The sequence below is a fragment of the Canariomyces notabilis genome (assembly GCF_033297395.1).
Source record: "Canariomyces notabilis strain CBS 508.74 unplaced genomic scaffold N656scaffold_3, whole genome shotgun sequence".
Taxonomy (NCBI): Eukaryota; Fungi; Ascomycota; class Sordariomycetes; order Sordariales; family Chaetomiaceae; genus Canariomyces; species Canariomyces notabilis.
Window position 1 is genome coordinate 1,244,370 of NW_027041825.1, and position 14,689 is coordinate 1,259,058.

General features: G+C 55.4%; 6 protein-coding genes across 6 annotated transcripts; 2 read left to right on the forward strand and 4 right to left on the reverse strand.

Moving 5' to 3' along the window:
• Positions 1–114: 114 nt before the first annotated feature.
• N656DRAFT_795541 (glycosyltransferase family 1 protein) lies at positions 115–1,076 on the reverse strand (the record flags this gene model as incomplete). The annotated part of the gene is made up of 2 exons (XM_064817425.1): positions 115–852; positions 912–1,076. The coding sequence occupies 2 exons, from the start codon at positions 1,074–1,076 to the stop codon at positions 115–117; spliced, it is 903 nt and encodes a 300-aa protein (XP_064673422.1).
• Positions 1,077–2,480: 1,404 nt separating this feature from the next.
• N656DRAFT_834938 (uncharacterized protein) lies at positions 2,481–4,662 on the forward strand (the record flags this gene model as incomplete). Its single annotated transcript, XM_064818737.1, has 3 exons — positions 2,481–2,727; positions 2,786–3,619; positions 3,673–4,662. Exons 1-3 carry the CDS (start codon positions 2,599–2,601, stop codon positions 4,660–4,662), a joined length of 1,953 nt encoding a protein of 650 aa, XP_064673423.1. The 5' UTR covers positions 2,481–2,598.
• A 332-nt stretch (positions 4,663–4,994) lies between these two features.
• Positions 4,995–5,396, reverse strand: N656DRAFT_403877 (uncharacterized protein). The gene has a single exon (XM_064809541.1). The coding sequence runs from the start codon at positions 5,306–5,308 to the stop codon at positions 5,105–5,107; it is 204 nt and encodes a 67-aa protein (XP_064673424.1). The 5' UTR covers positions 5,309–5,396; the 3' UTR covers positions 4,995–5,104.
• A 1,360-nt stretch (positions 5,397–6,756) lies between these two features.
• Positions 6,757–9,012, reverse strand: N656DRAFT_795543 (exocyst complex component Sec6; the record flags this gene model as incomplete). Its single annotated transcript, XM_064817426.1, has 1 exon — positions 6,757–9,012. The coding sequence occupies one exon, from the start codon at positions 9,010–9,012 to the stop codon at positions 6,757–6,759; it is 2,256 nt and encodes a 751-aa protein (XP_064673425.1).
• A 1,520-nt stretch (positions 9,013–10,532) lies between these two features.
• On the forward strand, positions 10,533–11,024 carry N656DRAFT_766141 (uncharacterized protein; the record flags this gene model as incomplete). Its single annotated transcript, XM_064813455.1, has 2 exons — positions 10,533–10,634; positions 10,671–11,024. The coding sequence occupies 2 exons, from the start codon at positions 10,533–10,535 to the stop codon at positions 11,022–11,024; spliced, it is 456 nt and encodes a 151-aa protein (XP_064673426.1).
• Positions 11,025–12,127: 1,103 nt separating this feature from the next.
• Positions 12,128–14,587, reverse strand: N656DRAFT_816149 (uncharacterized protein; the record flags this gene model as incomplete). The annotated part of the gene is made up of 5 exons (XM_064818394.1): positions 12,128–12,183; positions 12,386–12,605; positions 12,721–12,933; positions 13,133–14,378; positions 14,439–14,587. 5 exons carry the CDS (start codon positions 14,585–14,587, stop codon positions 12,155–12,157), a joined length of 1,857 nt encoding a protein of 618 aa, XP_064673427.1. The 3' UTR covers positions 12,128–12,154.
• Positions 14,588–14,689: the final 102 nt, after the last annotated feature.

Here is a 14,689-nt window from a genome sequence, read left to right on the forward strand (position 1 = left end):
CTCTCCACTTTCGTAATCCTCCCCCTCCCTATATACCTGCTCGGGCCTCAAATCCGCCCTGACCCACCTGCCATCCTCCCTCTGCCTGAACGGCGGCCACCACACCGGCTGTTGCTAACCAGGCGGCACGAGTCTGGCCGTCACCTGGCCGACGTAGAGCGAGCCCGGGGTGCGCTCGGCGAGCTCCCTGTGCTGCACGCAGAAAAGGTCGGCGATGCCCGTCCACAAAAAGAGCTTCCCCGTCAGGCTGAGCGTGCGCGTCCGCGCCCACGACTCAATGTACACCATCTTAAGGCGGTTCTGCGGCACCAGGTACAGCATCTTGAGCACGTGCCCGACGAGACACACGATGAAGCCCGTCGCGGGCCCGTTGGTCACGATGACGTGCGGGTACTTGAACTCCGTGCCGTAAAGCCGCCGCGGGCGCGCCTCGGGCTCACGGGTGAGAGCGTTGACGGCGTGGACGGCTGTCGCGAGGCAGGTGAAGGGCGCGGTGAGAAGTGGCTGGTGGACCTTGCGGGCGCGCGGGATGGAGAAGGAGTCGATGGTGCCGCGGCGCTCGTCCGGGAAGGCGTCTTTGATTTTGCTTTCTAGGCGGATTATACGGTTGATCGAGTCGTTGTCGCCTGTTGTGACGATGTAGCGGCGGTGCTGGTTGGCTTGGCCCTGGAATTTGTGCTTGATGGTCTCGATCATTTCCGTCGTGTGGCCGCCTGAGCCGAGGACGTAGAGGAAGTAGACTGCTGGAAGTTTGCGCGTGTCAGGGATGGGGTCTCCCGGCTTGTAAGGGGCCACCCAGCGTCGGCCTGTTTGTAGTCCAGGCTGTGCCCGCTTGATGGAGTGATGGCGGTACTGGGGTCATTGTTAGAATTTGAGAGGGCTATGAAGTGGTATATGCGCCCGAGACTTACGATGACAAAGGTAATCAAGACGGAGGCCAATGCCACGATCCACGACCACGGGAGAAGCCAGAAACCCAGAATTGAAACGATTAGGAAGACCAGGCAGCCAAAGTAGACGGCCAACGCGTAGCTGTCCCCGCCGAGGTCATCGAAGAACTCTCGGATATCTTCCATTTCGGCTCCTTGGCCTTTTGTTGGTCTTGAACCGGGTATCGAAGCTGAAGATGGTGTTGCGATGGCTTGATCGACTGCAACTTTGCCATTGTTCCCGCTTTGCCTAGTCTTGTCATCAGGTTTGGTTTGGGGGACCTGCGAGAAAGAAACCGCTCTCCCTGTATCGTTATTATGCGGGTCCATGGCGGACAACGCCGAGGCTGGGCTGGTGTCGAGCGCACTGCAAGCCGCAGATGGTCAGAACAACCAGTACTTGCCAATGATAGTCACACCCAGGGCCGTGCTTGGGCAAGTGGTATGTTCCAGAGCAAAGGACTTGTAAGTCAGAGGATTAATCTCATCAATCTCAAGCAGAGTCTGGTCCCGCATCAAGGTGTGCCAGTAGCAACACTAGGAGTCCAATGACAGCAGAAAACTGAACTGCCTGGACTTGACTGACGTCTTCTCGTCAACAACACTCGCAAAGGACGGCCTTCACACTGGCGTTCAGACACAATCAAGACGACAACCACATCACAAACTTGGTGATGGGTCATGGGATAAGCGACTTCCACAGAGTGTCTAACAGCCGAGTGTTAGCAGAGTCTTGGCGATTCAACTCGATGCAACGCACAATTGGTCATAGAGAATCCAGACATATGTGACGGGTGCCGCAGGCCTTTAAGTCTGGGATGGCTCGGAATTGGCTTGGGACCTGCGATCAAACGTGCCTCAAGTGCTCGATTTTCACAGCACAACACAACCAAGTGATTAGGAGAGCGAACCGATGAGGTCTATCGGCAGGGAAAATCCTCAGCCACATCTGAATGGCCTGTAAAAGTTCAAAGGATTTGGTGAGTCTCCTTCCCAGGCTCGCCAGGCAAGGTGTAGTAGAGTGGAGCCAGGCAGCTGCCTGTCTTTAACACGTTGTTCCACCTCTCCTGGCCCGTGCACGCCTACTTACACTGAAGTTCAACTTCACCTCTGAGATCTTCTAGTGTAGCTTCACGTCCGGAACAGTCCAGAGACATACATGGATCATCTGCTTTAAAGGTATTAAAGAATTTAGTCTTGCCGTTTCTCAGATCATTCCTATGTCTTCACATCCCATGCACGGTAACGACCAAGGAGCTGCTCTCCTTTTCCTCCATCAAATATGACGAGGGAATTCTAAAGTCAAATTGCCGTTCTGACCGTTTCATCCGATGACACAAATATCTTCCTTGAACACATAATCAATGCATTCAAAGATCCATTCCATTGAGCTGGCAAACCGTCGGGTTCCTGAAAGCGGTGAAGTTCAGATGCCGCATTGTTTGGCCTGCCAAGAGCCAATCAATGACGTTGTCACCTGCCAACGTGACTCCGTGACTGCGTGACGCGCTCAGAAACAAGACCGCCCGGCAGAATTGCAAGTGCCGCCGAGCCCAAAGTCAACAAGTCAACAAGTCAACAACAGGCCGATTATCGTCCCTACAAGTGCTCCTTGAACCCAATTGAGCAGTCGCCCTGCAATGCTCGTTCTCTCGACAGCAAAAGCGAAATGCGGCGACTCAATCGCTACCGACACCTAAGGTGCTTTTACTGCGGGCGCAAGACGTCAAAACGCTACGACGGCAGAACCCGCCAATTCGACTGTCCGAGCTGCGACGCTACCAACTATCTAGACGAGGTAATTTAACATCGCGCGCCAGATACCCGATAACCTTGCTCATGTACGTATCAAACAGGACGGCGAAATCGCCGACCCGCCCGTGGCAACAGACCAAGAGGGCATACCCGCAAGACATTTCTACGCCCCGGTACCGCGCGCCTCATCCCCTCCGTCTGGCGATTCATCCGACAGCAACTCCATATTCTGCGAAACATGTCTCAAGAACCAGCACATGCTGAGCGCATCCCTCGCGCAGTACCTACCCGACCCGGACGACCCAGAGTACGCCGAGCGAGAAGCGGGGCTGGCGCAGTTCCGCAAGAACCAGGAGCGCCTCTACCCGCAGATCTGCGCCGACTGCGAGCCGAAAGTGCGCCGGCGCCTCGAGCAGGCCGCGTACACGGCTAAAACGGATGTGCTGCGCCGCATGATTGACCGGAGTGCGAGCGCGAGAAAGAGCGTCGGGTCGCAAAGGTGGCTGAGACTCCTCCATTCGACGGGCAGGAGGCTCTGGATCGGCGGCTTCGTGCTGCAGTTTCTGTGGCACGCTGTCATTGTGCACGCGCTGGTTTCGGCGTGGTTCGAGTGGGCGGGCGCTGACGACGCCTGGACTACTTACCAACTCTCGAGGATGTGTGCGCCGCTCATCGGCATGCTTCCGTCCGAGGAGCGACTGCTCCGATGGAGTACGCTTTCTAGTGTTCTCGGGGCTTGGTGGAATCCGCAGTTTGCCCAGGTATTTAAGGGCACCAGGCATATTGGCGGGCTATCCGTATGGTACGCCCTCCAAGCCGTCACCGTCGTCGCCCGTCTCTGCCTGCAATGGGCGTCTAGTCTCACAACGCCGGATCCCCTTCTGCTTAAGGAGCAGACCGCCGGCCACACCATAGCCGCGGGCGTTACACTTCTCGTAAGTCACTCTCTTCCCCGCTCCTGCCACAACTCCCCTCACTAACCTCTCAGATCTTAATCCTCGCTCCCTACTCCATTTCAACCAACCTCATCCCTCTCTTCAACCCCTCCTCTCAACCACTCACCCACCTCACTCCCACCTCACAAACCACCCCTTCCCGCAGTGAATCCCGCCCAGACGAAGCCAAATCCCTCTCCGAACTCCTCGACGAGATCCACCACTCCCCCCTCCCCTCCGCAACCCCCCCAAGCCCGATCTCCACCGTCCCCCACTCCCCAACCCTCTCCCACAGCTCCCTATCCTCCTCCCCGGACGACTCCCACTCCCCCAACTCACAACCCACAATGATGGGCCACGTCCACCGCCTCGCCTCCCAAACCTTCACCTCCTCTCTCCAACACCTCAACTCGCTACACCTCTCCAGCCCCCGCCTCCGGCCCGGCACAGTCGGCGACGAAATGGACTGGTCCCCGACCCCGGAGGCCACAACCACCCCTGCGCCGGGGAGCAACGTGCGAGGGTTTACCGCCGCAGAGTTGGGTGCGAGATCAAAATACCGCGCGTTTAATACGATAGGGCAGAGAGAGGCGGAACGGTTTGGGGCTGCGCCTGTTAGTGCTGATCAGGGAAAAAATGGGGGTGGTGGGAGGCCGTTTTGGTACCGGGTTCCTCCGGCGCCGACCACGCCGGCGCAGAGGCTGTATAATCCGCCGAATCGGCCGGGGACGTTGAGGAGTAGTCCCCTTGCTGTTGCTGGAAATAGTGGGGGGGCTGGGCAGGTTAGGTTTCGTGGGGCGGAGGGGACGATGGTGGTTAGGGAGGGGGGAGGGAGTCAGGTGGAGTTTGCGGGGCCAAGGCTCTTTGCCGAACAGGTTGTGAAGCCGATTTTGAAATCGAGTGGGGGTGGGGGGAGGGATGATCCGAGGGATGGGTTGTTGGGGATGCTTGATGAGGGGCTTAGCTTTGATGAGGATAGGCAAGATTTGGTGGAGGCAAAGGGGAGGGAGGGCGGGTGGCTTACGAGGTTGGTACGTGGCTGAGCTGGAGTGCTGCGGGTGGAGATGGGAAGGAAGAAGGGTAGATGTTATGTTCGCGGTTGTCAGTTGCCGCGGTTGGGTCGGTGTTTTGGATGTATGCGTATGTCATGATATTATGGACTGGGTTGGCGCATTGCATCGCGGGTGGGTATTCGTCTTATGGGCAATGAGGATTAGGAAAGACGGGCTGGCTTGCTGCTTGGTTGGTGAATTGGATCGCATGTAACGGACCATAGGCCGGTGATTCCAGCATGGTGGTCATGGTTATAGAATTACATACCCCTTTCCATATAACACTTTGGGCTCAATCAGGTTTGTATTTCTTGCCTTCCTCTATCCCCCGACCACTCTCCTCCTACAATGTAATCCATATATACCCACTATACACACAATCGACAGCCAGATCAAAATAATCTGTCCCTAATCATCCCATACTCGTCCAATCTCAGCAGAAACTTCCCAAAGGCATCCCTCCTCCGGTCTGCCACCTTAAGACTTCATTCCAGTCCACTCGCGTGGGATGCGGCATCGGCGGATTCGTACCGTGATTCGAATCCTGCCGCAGCAGGCGCGATGCTATCGCATCGTTGAGGTGCGCCACGGCCTCCTCGAAGCTAAACACCTCCGAGATAGGCAGTAGGTGTCTCATCAAAAAAGTCCGGTAGTGACGCTCCTCGTGGGCAAATTCCCTGGCCTTTCGGCAGCGGTGGCATTCCCTTTCTGATCGTGGTGGTGGGGGCTGTGGTGAGCAGGCTAGGCAGTGTCGGCGGAAGTTGGCGGTTATTGGCTCCCGGAGCGCGTTGGTGTTGAGCTCGGAGAAGGGAATCAAAGGGCCAAGAAGAGGAGAAGAGAAGGAACAGGAGGAGAATGGTCCGGGCCTGGGCTTGGAGCTCTGTTCATGTTTGACCGGGAGCGGTTGCCGTCCTGGCAGTCAGGTAGGCGGCGGGTAGGAGAGCTTATGGCAAGAGATCCAAGGTTCAGGTCTAACGCCGGATCAAGGTCGTTTTGCTTTCTGGGTGCGGGTTGTTGCGATTTCTGTTGGTCTCCTCCTCGCTGGCGGTGTCGGGGAGGCGATTGGAGTTCGTCTTGGTGTGTGGATGGAGCTCTCAGCGTGGCCTCGCTGCCATCGCCGGCATCCGAGGGAATGTCTTGGAGCCATTGAGACACCCCTTGGGTGTTGGCGTTTTGGTAAGAGAATTTGAGGTTTCGGGCCATTCTCTGTCGAGTTTGGGGAGTTGGAGATGGCGAGTTTCACGAGCTTTAAGAACTGACGCCGTGATGAGACTGGTCAACAGATAAACTCTTCCAAAAACCGGACTACCGTGGATTTCCGTAAATGAGGGACAGGCTCGTCCTCAGGACTACTGTATCGCTAATATTAGCAACCAATTCCATCCTACAGTAAGGTATTCACGTGAAATCTCCCACCTGAAAAGCGCACCGAAGAAACGTTGTAATGAGTGAAGAGGTTGGAGGGTTAAAGGAGGTTGAAGGAGCCAAGTCCAGGGCCACAGTGGCCTCCAATAAAACACAAATTTCCCTTGGGTTCCTCCCTCCCGCTCGACACCGCTGGCTCACTCAATGGATGTTGGTGCTGGTTGAGAGGGTTGAACAGTGTAAGGCGGGATTGGCTGCTAGGAGTAGCGTGCAGTATCACTGACGACGAGTTTGTCTCTTATTTGAAAGAATGTCGGTAATACATGGTGATCCCAGAGTCGCTCAAGATTGGGGACTGAAAAAGCAGTGGTAGAATGTGGTGGTATGCATTATTCGTGGTTGGAGGGTGGCTTAAGGTTTAAGTTGGAGTACCCAATCCGAACCACAGTAAAGTAGAAATTGATACCAGTGGCTCCTGCCTACTTCTACAGGACCTAGACTATTGCATCTCTGATTCAATTGTATCTCGTACAGCCAAGGTCAAAGCCGATAAAAGCAATGCCTCAAACGCCTGTGTTTACCTGATTTCCTGATTCGGTAGTTGCCAGGGCAAAGATGCACATCCCTTCCTCATCCCGCTGAACGTTCGACCTGGCTAAACCAACAGCGTGACAGCCGCCTACACTGCCGGCGATTCATCACTGATTTCATTAATACATCTCACTTGACCTTACTCATAATCGTCTCGGGCCCCCTAGCGACCTCCATCTGCGCGGCCCTCGCCTTAACAGCATTCAACATACTCCTCTCAAAATCATCCCTTGACCTAAGCACAGCCTCGACCCAGCTGATCTGCAGATCCCAGTACGCCGATTTAAACGCCTCAAACGTGTCCGGCACGGCCTCCTTCTCCACCGACAACAGCTGCAAAAACGGCTCTGTCACGCGCCACGTCTCCTTAATGGAATTGCCCACCGCCGGGTTGGGCAGGCTGTTGAAAAAGTCAAACGCCGTCTTGAGATCGTCAAAGATCTTGTCCTGGAACGGATCCGTCCGGCGGAACTTGGCGCCCTTGTTGCGCACCGATGATAGATAACGGATGAGCAGCTCGTCGGCAAAGATTTCGGTGAAGATGTCGACTAGTGAGTGGTGAAGGACCTGCCGGTAGTCGCTCACGTACTCTTCAAAGGTTGCAATCATGCGCGCCATGGCGGTGCTGGTGTACCATTTGGACGTGAAGAAATCCGGCATGACGGGCTTGAAGTCGACGGCAAACACCAGCTGGGCAAACTTGGTGATGCACCACGTGCTGAGGTCGAGGTAGCCGTCGCGTAGCGCAGCCAACTCAAGCTCGGCGCGTTCCATGTACTGCGACGAAACAATCGCACTAAACTTATTCCTGAAATCCGTCAGGTACGCGACGCGGCCCTCGTCCTCATTATCATCGATGCACGCAATCTGGTCGTTGGCGGTAGCCACCAGCCAGTCCTGGAGCGGCTGGAACCCTTCCAAATCCACCACCTTCCCGGACTCGTAGCGCGCCGCCTCGTCCTCGAGCATCTTTTGCCACGACTGCTGGCGCTGCCGCAGCCGCTGGAACATGGCGTCGACCACGCCCTCGGCCACGTCGGCGCGCTTCGAGTTGGCCGCCGCGTCGAGCTGCCCGCGCAGCATGCGCCACAGGTCGACCAGGTTTTTGTTTCTGAAGTAGCCGTACTCGTCCTGCTCCAGGTTGCCGCCCTCGACGTTGCGCTCGGCAAACTCCTTTTCTTCCTGCGCCCAGATGCGCCCGATCCACTCGTCGAGGAACTTGATGATGAGCGCCCGGAAGTCGCGCACCAGCTCCGTCTCGCGGTTGTCAATGACGTGCGGCGTCAGCTCGTCCTGCTTGAAGCCCAGCTTGTTCATCTTGCGGTAGTACTTTTCGGGCCAGCCGACCACCTCGAGCGTGTGCTCGGAGGTTGTTTTGGGGTCCTCGATGATGGCGATGAGGAAGTCGTGCATCAGCTTGTGGTATATGTCTGTCCACGTCTTGTAAATCTTCCATTTCTTGGGCATCAACTGCACCATGCCCAGCCTGACCGTGTTGAGGTCGTTAAAGTACCATCGCAGGCTCTTTTCCAGCTCCGATGGGTCCGCCATAAACTCCTTCCTGCTCTCCTCGAACTGGGACTCGCCGATAGCTTTAATGTATTCCAGAAACCTTTCCTTGTAGCCCCGCACCGTCTTGGCGCCATCTGTAATGCTTTGGAACCGAATGGCGATTTCCTTGTGATCCTTAAGCGCCTCCTGCAGCGCCAGCACCCGCTGATCGCTCTTCTCCTCGGCCTCAATCACCAGCGCGAAGCGCACCACCAGACTCGTGTTGTCCGCAACCACAAGGTTGATCAGACTCCTCGCAATTAGACTGATATGCTCATCAAACCACTGGATAGCCCCGTCAAGCCGCTCAAAGTAGTCCTCAAGCGTCGACTGCAAGCTCGGATCATCGCCGCGCTGGATCTGCTCGATAGCGTCGTCGCGAATGTTGCGCAACTGAGTAAGTTCGTAGTGCACAGCCAGTAAGTTAGGCATATTCTCGGCATCCTCATCATCCTGACGCAGCATCTCCTGGATCTGGGCGAGACGCTCGCCAAAGGTCTCGAGGTTGCGGCGCATGGTCTCGACGGCGCCAAAGTTGCGGTGGGCCTGCGACACGAGGTTGATGGTGGCAAAGTCGGAGATCATGTTTTGCGACTCGGAGCATATCTTGTCGATCTTGATCATCTCGTCCTTGATCTGCTGCACCGTCTTTTGGCCGTCGGTCAGGCCGTTCATGCCGGACTGGGTCGTCTCGAGCTGCTCGCGCAGGCCCGCGCGCAGCTGCGAGTCGACGGCCGCCTTTTTCCGCGAGAACTCGGCCTTGAGCGCGGAGATCTTGTCGAGGTCGTCCGGGTGCCGGAGCAGCTCCGACAGCTTGACCGGCGGCACATCCATGGCTGCTGCTGGGGGGTTGTCGAAAAGGCAATTGGCGTCAGACCATTTCGTTTTATTTTCTAACGGCAATCCTGGGCTTGCCAGGGCCCGCAATGCCCGTGTCGCTTGTGAACAGCTATACTCGGCTATCCGTTCAGCAGCAGTTCGAGCGATCGCTGGTCAGGTGTGGTTTGGTTTGAGGTTGGCCTGAAGTGGCAGGAAGCTGCACTGATTGTGAGACCGCCTTCAACCCTAACCCCTGACATGTATCTTCGTAAGTTCGCATAGACGCATACAAGCCTAGCCTCGAGGTACCATACTCAGAACAATTACTCCTCCTCCGTAAAACCATAAAAATTTGAGGGCAACAATCACCGCATTCACTTCCTTGCCTTCTTTACTTTCACTTCACAAAGCTATAGTAATTATTCGGGTTAAACAACAGGGGGAAACTACTGGGTACTCATCGACCCTAGCAAGCCCCAAAGAGTGTAAACTAGGTGCCGGAAAGGGGGCATCTCTAATTGCTAACACCGTCACAGGCAGGTCGACATGTTTGATGCAAGCGAGGTAAACAATGATGAGCAGTGTCGACAGCAGGGTCACAGTGTCATACTGATGCCCCGATGGCCATCATGATATCCCCGTTTGCGGTCTGCATCAACGTTGAGAATGGCATTGATACTCCCTCGCCTGTATCGAAGATACCAGGCATCTCAGATGCACGTGGTGGCAAATGACCCCTTTCCCCTAGTACTACTAGTATGGTAACGGCTCCATAGTCTCAGCCCGAGCAATCTAAGCCGGTTGGCTGCTAGATTCTAGAGTTTGCAGTTTGTTGCCCTCAATTCCAATGTTAAGAACGAGGAGAAGATCATGCGTCAGGTTTGCTGAACAAGCGCTTTCATAGGTACCTATGTACACCAGCCGTCGCTCTGTGAGCAAACTGATGGGATATGCTAACAGTACTCGTAGCAGTAATAAAGAGGGCAGTTCCTCCAAGCCGGGCTTACCTAGAGTGTCCTGACTCTCGATCTACCTTACCCAGGCGAGCCATATCCTACAGACAACCGCCATAGCTAGGCTATCTGGGAATAGCTGGGCCGTCTGAGGTTACTAGATAGTCTGTTTCTTGTCCTCAACGAACGGAGAACCCTCGTGACGAGCCCTCAAGTAGTCCCGTGATCCTACGCGTCCATCGAGCAGCCAAGCTGTTCGCCGTGGCATACAATCGTCACCGACCTGGATTTGTTGAACGCTCGCCCCTGAATGGGTATATATAGAAGGATAATTCTCTCGACCCCCTTAGAAACTCTCTTCCTCTCTTCTTCCTCTCTTCTTCCTCTCTTCTTCCTCTTCTTCTCTTCTTCTCTTCCTTCAAACCTTCAAACGACTACTTCTAAAGCAGCAAAACTACAACTTTGGAAGAAAAAACTACCACCAACGACTACTGCCGAATCGACGAATCACTGCCAGCATACCTTCCAGTGAGGAGCGACCATCGACTTCACCAACACCAACACCGACAAACGGCAATGATCATGCCTCGCAACATGATCCCGATCTCAAATCTCCTGCCCGTCGATGACGAGGACCTTCACATCATCGAGGACTTCTTCGCACCTTTCGCGAAGAAGAAGAAGGTACAGTTTGTAGCCAAGGAGGACACCATGGGCTAGGAGCTCATTGACTCCGAGGACTGCAAGTCCCCCCTCGAGAAGGAGGACAAGCCAGCTGCTGACCGTAAAGCAGGTGCCTCTGGCGACAGGACTTCCTCGCGCAACGACGACGACAACGAAGACGAAGCGGACGAAATCAGTCAGGGATGGGTTCTCAATCCCAACGACGAACCCGAACCGCAGCGCAACGACAAGAAGGGCTGGGCCAAGAAGCTCGCCAAAGCCGGCTCCGTGATGAAGTACGCCGGTGACAAGCTTGCAAGCTTCCTCGACAAAGCCACCGAGCCTTTGGCCATAAAAAACGAATTCCCCCTCGGGCGCCCACCCGCCGTCGGAGGACGTCACTATCGCTAGGAAGAGGTTCGTGACCTTGCCGCTGCACCCTTTGCCTCTTTCGACAGCTTCCTAGACACTGTCACTAGGCCCTTCAGCTCTGTCGACAACTTCCTAGAGGCCGCAGAGCGGGCTATGGCGCCTTTGCCCTGGTAAGCACTTGACCTCCCCACCACCCCCGTCACTGCACGGTATCCTCTTGCCGGAGCGGACCCTTAGGGGTTACGATGAGGTGGACAAGAGGCGCTGGTGGGCATACTGACACACACATTCTTAACGAGCCTAATCAGACTGTCAGCATACAGGCTCTGGGCATGGTTGGAGGAAGGACGCGGCGGAGTTTTGGCGTCCGGAACGGAATGGATCTTGGGAATCTGGGTTTTTGGGTCGGACCGGTCTGGCGCAGAGGGCACTACTGCCCGAGTCGACCGATGGTGCTGACCGGTATCTAGCATAGGCTAGCAATATTAGCGACTTTTCTCTGAACTCTCCTAGTAAATGACTGCAAATGTGAGATGTGATCCCCTTACCCCTTAATCACCTACGCTTATTTCCTCTGCTCCTTATCCCCCCACCTCTTGATGTGCTACTCTACTATCCTTTAACACCTTGAATGTAAGTGCATATTGAGGTCATGTTCTTCTCTTACCGCGCCAGTGACTGCTCATCATAAACTCTCCAAGAAAGGCTTGTATGTCGTTGGCGAGATGTATTAGAGCATGAGCATCTTACCCGTACAGGCTGTGCTGTGTTGCGTCAGGTCTTCCAAATCAGTATGGTCGTGTTCAAATGGATCTCGAGTCCGCCTCCGTTGGATGATGGCGATAGCCCCGGCCTAGTCCGAACAGAACGTACGGTTCAACCGTCCACTGTAAACGAGACAGAACCTCGCATATGGATCGATACCAAGCTTGAGAATCAAGAACCGTGGATGACCCGCGAGCCAGATCCTGACCCAAGGAAAACAGACTGTCGTCCGGCTGTATACTCTATCGGCGTTCCGCGTATGATACACTCCGCTTTCGCGCGGTTCCCCTGACGCTCCCTCGCCTAGTCATCCCTAATTCGCTGCATCGAGTTCACCGTCCCTTCCGTCGGATCCCGCCACCTCCCAATCAAGATTCAAAAACATTCGACGACATTCGGATAGCTTACTTAGCCGGGTGGTAAGTCTGCCACACTGCACGCCGTATCCGTTAGCATCATCATCATCATTGCCCCCTTATTCCTTCTCTCCTATACCACCACCCCTCCATAAAACCGAACCACAGAACCCCCCCAAACAGTATACCCCTCCCAACAGTATACCACCTTTCACACTCCCCCCCTTCCCTCCCCACCCAACACACCCAATATTCAAAAAGAACAGAGGGGGGACCTACCGGCAATCCCAAAAGGCAATCCAAACCCAGTCACACAAAACGCCCAGTACTTGATCGCAAACCCCTTCTTGCGCGGGTTAAACGGCAGGTTGGACAGCGGGCCCTCCGGGTAGTGGTACGGCGACGAGAGGCGGGCGCTGGTGGTGTGGAAGCCCCGGGCTTGGCGGGCTGTCGCTGCGCGGACAGAGGCGGCGGTTGCGGTTGCGCGGGTGAGCAGCATCTGTTTTCGTTTTCATGTTTATTAGTTGAGGGTTCAAGTTGCGCGATTGCAATTGAGGGATATTGGGCGATCAATTGATTGATTGTTGGATTGGGACTCGGGAGAGGTTGGGTACCTTACCTTGAATGAGTGGAGTGGGTGGTGACTCAGTGGTGACTGAGTGTGGTTTGGGTGTGAGGTGCAGTGGTGATGCGGCTTGAGGTGAGGTGAATTCTGGAGCTTTGGTTTTGGTTGCGGGTGCGGTTGTGACGTCCGTCGGGAGCTCCACAATGGATCGAAGCTCGGATTGAGGTGGTGTGATTTTTTGCGTGGAAGGGGGAATGGACGGCTGTAGTAGATCCAAGGGGGGGTTATTACGTAAGCGGGGGATACAACAGCAGCACTGTTTCTGGACTGCTTGACTGTTCTGAATTCTGAACTGCCTCACTGTTCTAAAACTTTCCAAACTCAACAGCTTGTAGATTAGCAAAGTCTATCTATGGTATATACGAGAAACTAAACGCTCAGCGACTCTATTTCAGCGTCACCAGCTCCTCTGCGCTCGTCGGGTGGATAGCGACACAATTGTCAAAATCCGCCTTGGTCGCGCCCATCTTGACCGCAACACCAAAGCCCTGCAGCATCTCGCCGCTGCCCAGGCCCATGATGTGCAGGCCCACCACCTTCTCCTCTGGTCCCGCGCAGATCAACTTGTAACTCGTCGGGCCCTTCTCCTCGGGGTCCATCATAGCATAATACATTGCCGTAAAGTTGGTCTTGTAAATCTTCAGATTCTCGCGGCCGTACTTCTCCACAGCCTGCGGCTCCGTCAGCCCGATCGATCCGACCTCCGGATGTGCGAAGACGACCGAAGGGATGTTGTCGTAGTCCAGCCTGGCTGTCCTGAACTGCTCAGGGCCGTACAACCGCGCAGCCAGCTTGCGCCCGGCAGCAATGGCAACCGGTGTAAGCTCCACACGACCGGTCACATCGCCAAGAGCGTAAATGTTTTCGACGTTGGTGTTTTGATAGTCGTCCACCACGATGTACCCGTTCTCATTGACCTTGACGCCGGCTTCTTCCAGCCCAAGACCTTTCGTTGCAGGCGTGCGCCCAACCGCCCAGATCAGGTGGTCAACATCCGTCACGACACCCTCACTATCTCCTTCGGTATAATGTATCGTAAGCTTGCCCGTCGTTTCGTCCTTCTCCACCCGGTTCGCCGCGCTCCGTTTGTGCACCTTGATGCCGAGCCGCTCATACTCCTTGGTCACGCCTTCCTGGATCATCGGGTCAAAGTGCCGGAGGAAGGTGTCGTAGCGGATGAACAAGTGTGTCTCGACACCGAGCGCGTTGAACATGCCCGCGAATTCGACTGCAATGTACCCCGCGCCTACGAGCGCCACCTTCTTTGGCAGGGTGTCGATGTCGAAGAAGCCATCGCTGTTTGTACCCAGTTCAGAACCGGGGATCTGCGGCGGTATCGTTGGGTTGCCGCCGACGGCGATCAGGATCCTCTTCGCGTTGACCACCGACTTCGTGCCGTCGTCCAGCGTCACCTCAACCTGGTTGCGCGACAGCAGCTTCGCCCAGCCGTGCACGTACTCGACCTTGTCGTTGGCTAGGTTGCGCTCGTAGATGCCGTTAAGCCGCTGGATGTATGCATCCCGTTTCTTCTTGAACGTGTTCCAGTCGAAAGGGGCCGTCTCTTGAACGTTGAAGCCATACGACTTGGCTTGGTGAATCGTCTCGGCGATGGCCGCGGCGTTGAAGGTCACCTTTTTGGGGACGCACCTGTGCACGGTACTGTCAGCAGTCCGTTTTTGCATACAGAGGGAATTGTCCAACACTCACCCCACGTTGACACATGTGCCTCCTAACCGCTTGCCCTCGATAACCATAGCCTTCGCCCCGTACCTTGCGCTTGCCGCACGGGCAGCTCCAAGTCCGCCGCTGCCGCCTCCTATTACGAGGAAATCGGTCTCCTTGGAGATTGGGGCCATGGCGAGTGATGTTACGGAAAAGTGTCTGGAGAGAATGGTGATGCGGTTTGTAGGCGCTCTAGACGAGAGGAGGAAACGTCTAGCGAAAAGGGAAAAGGATTG

What these genes read in the sequence shown, in the direction of transcription:
- N656DRAFT_403877 (XM_064809541.1), bottom strand. Translation starts at nt 5,308, where the DNA reads ATGAGACACCTACTGCCTATCTCGGAGGTGTTTAGCTTCGAGGAGGCC.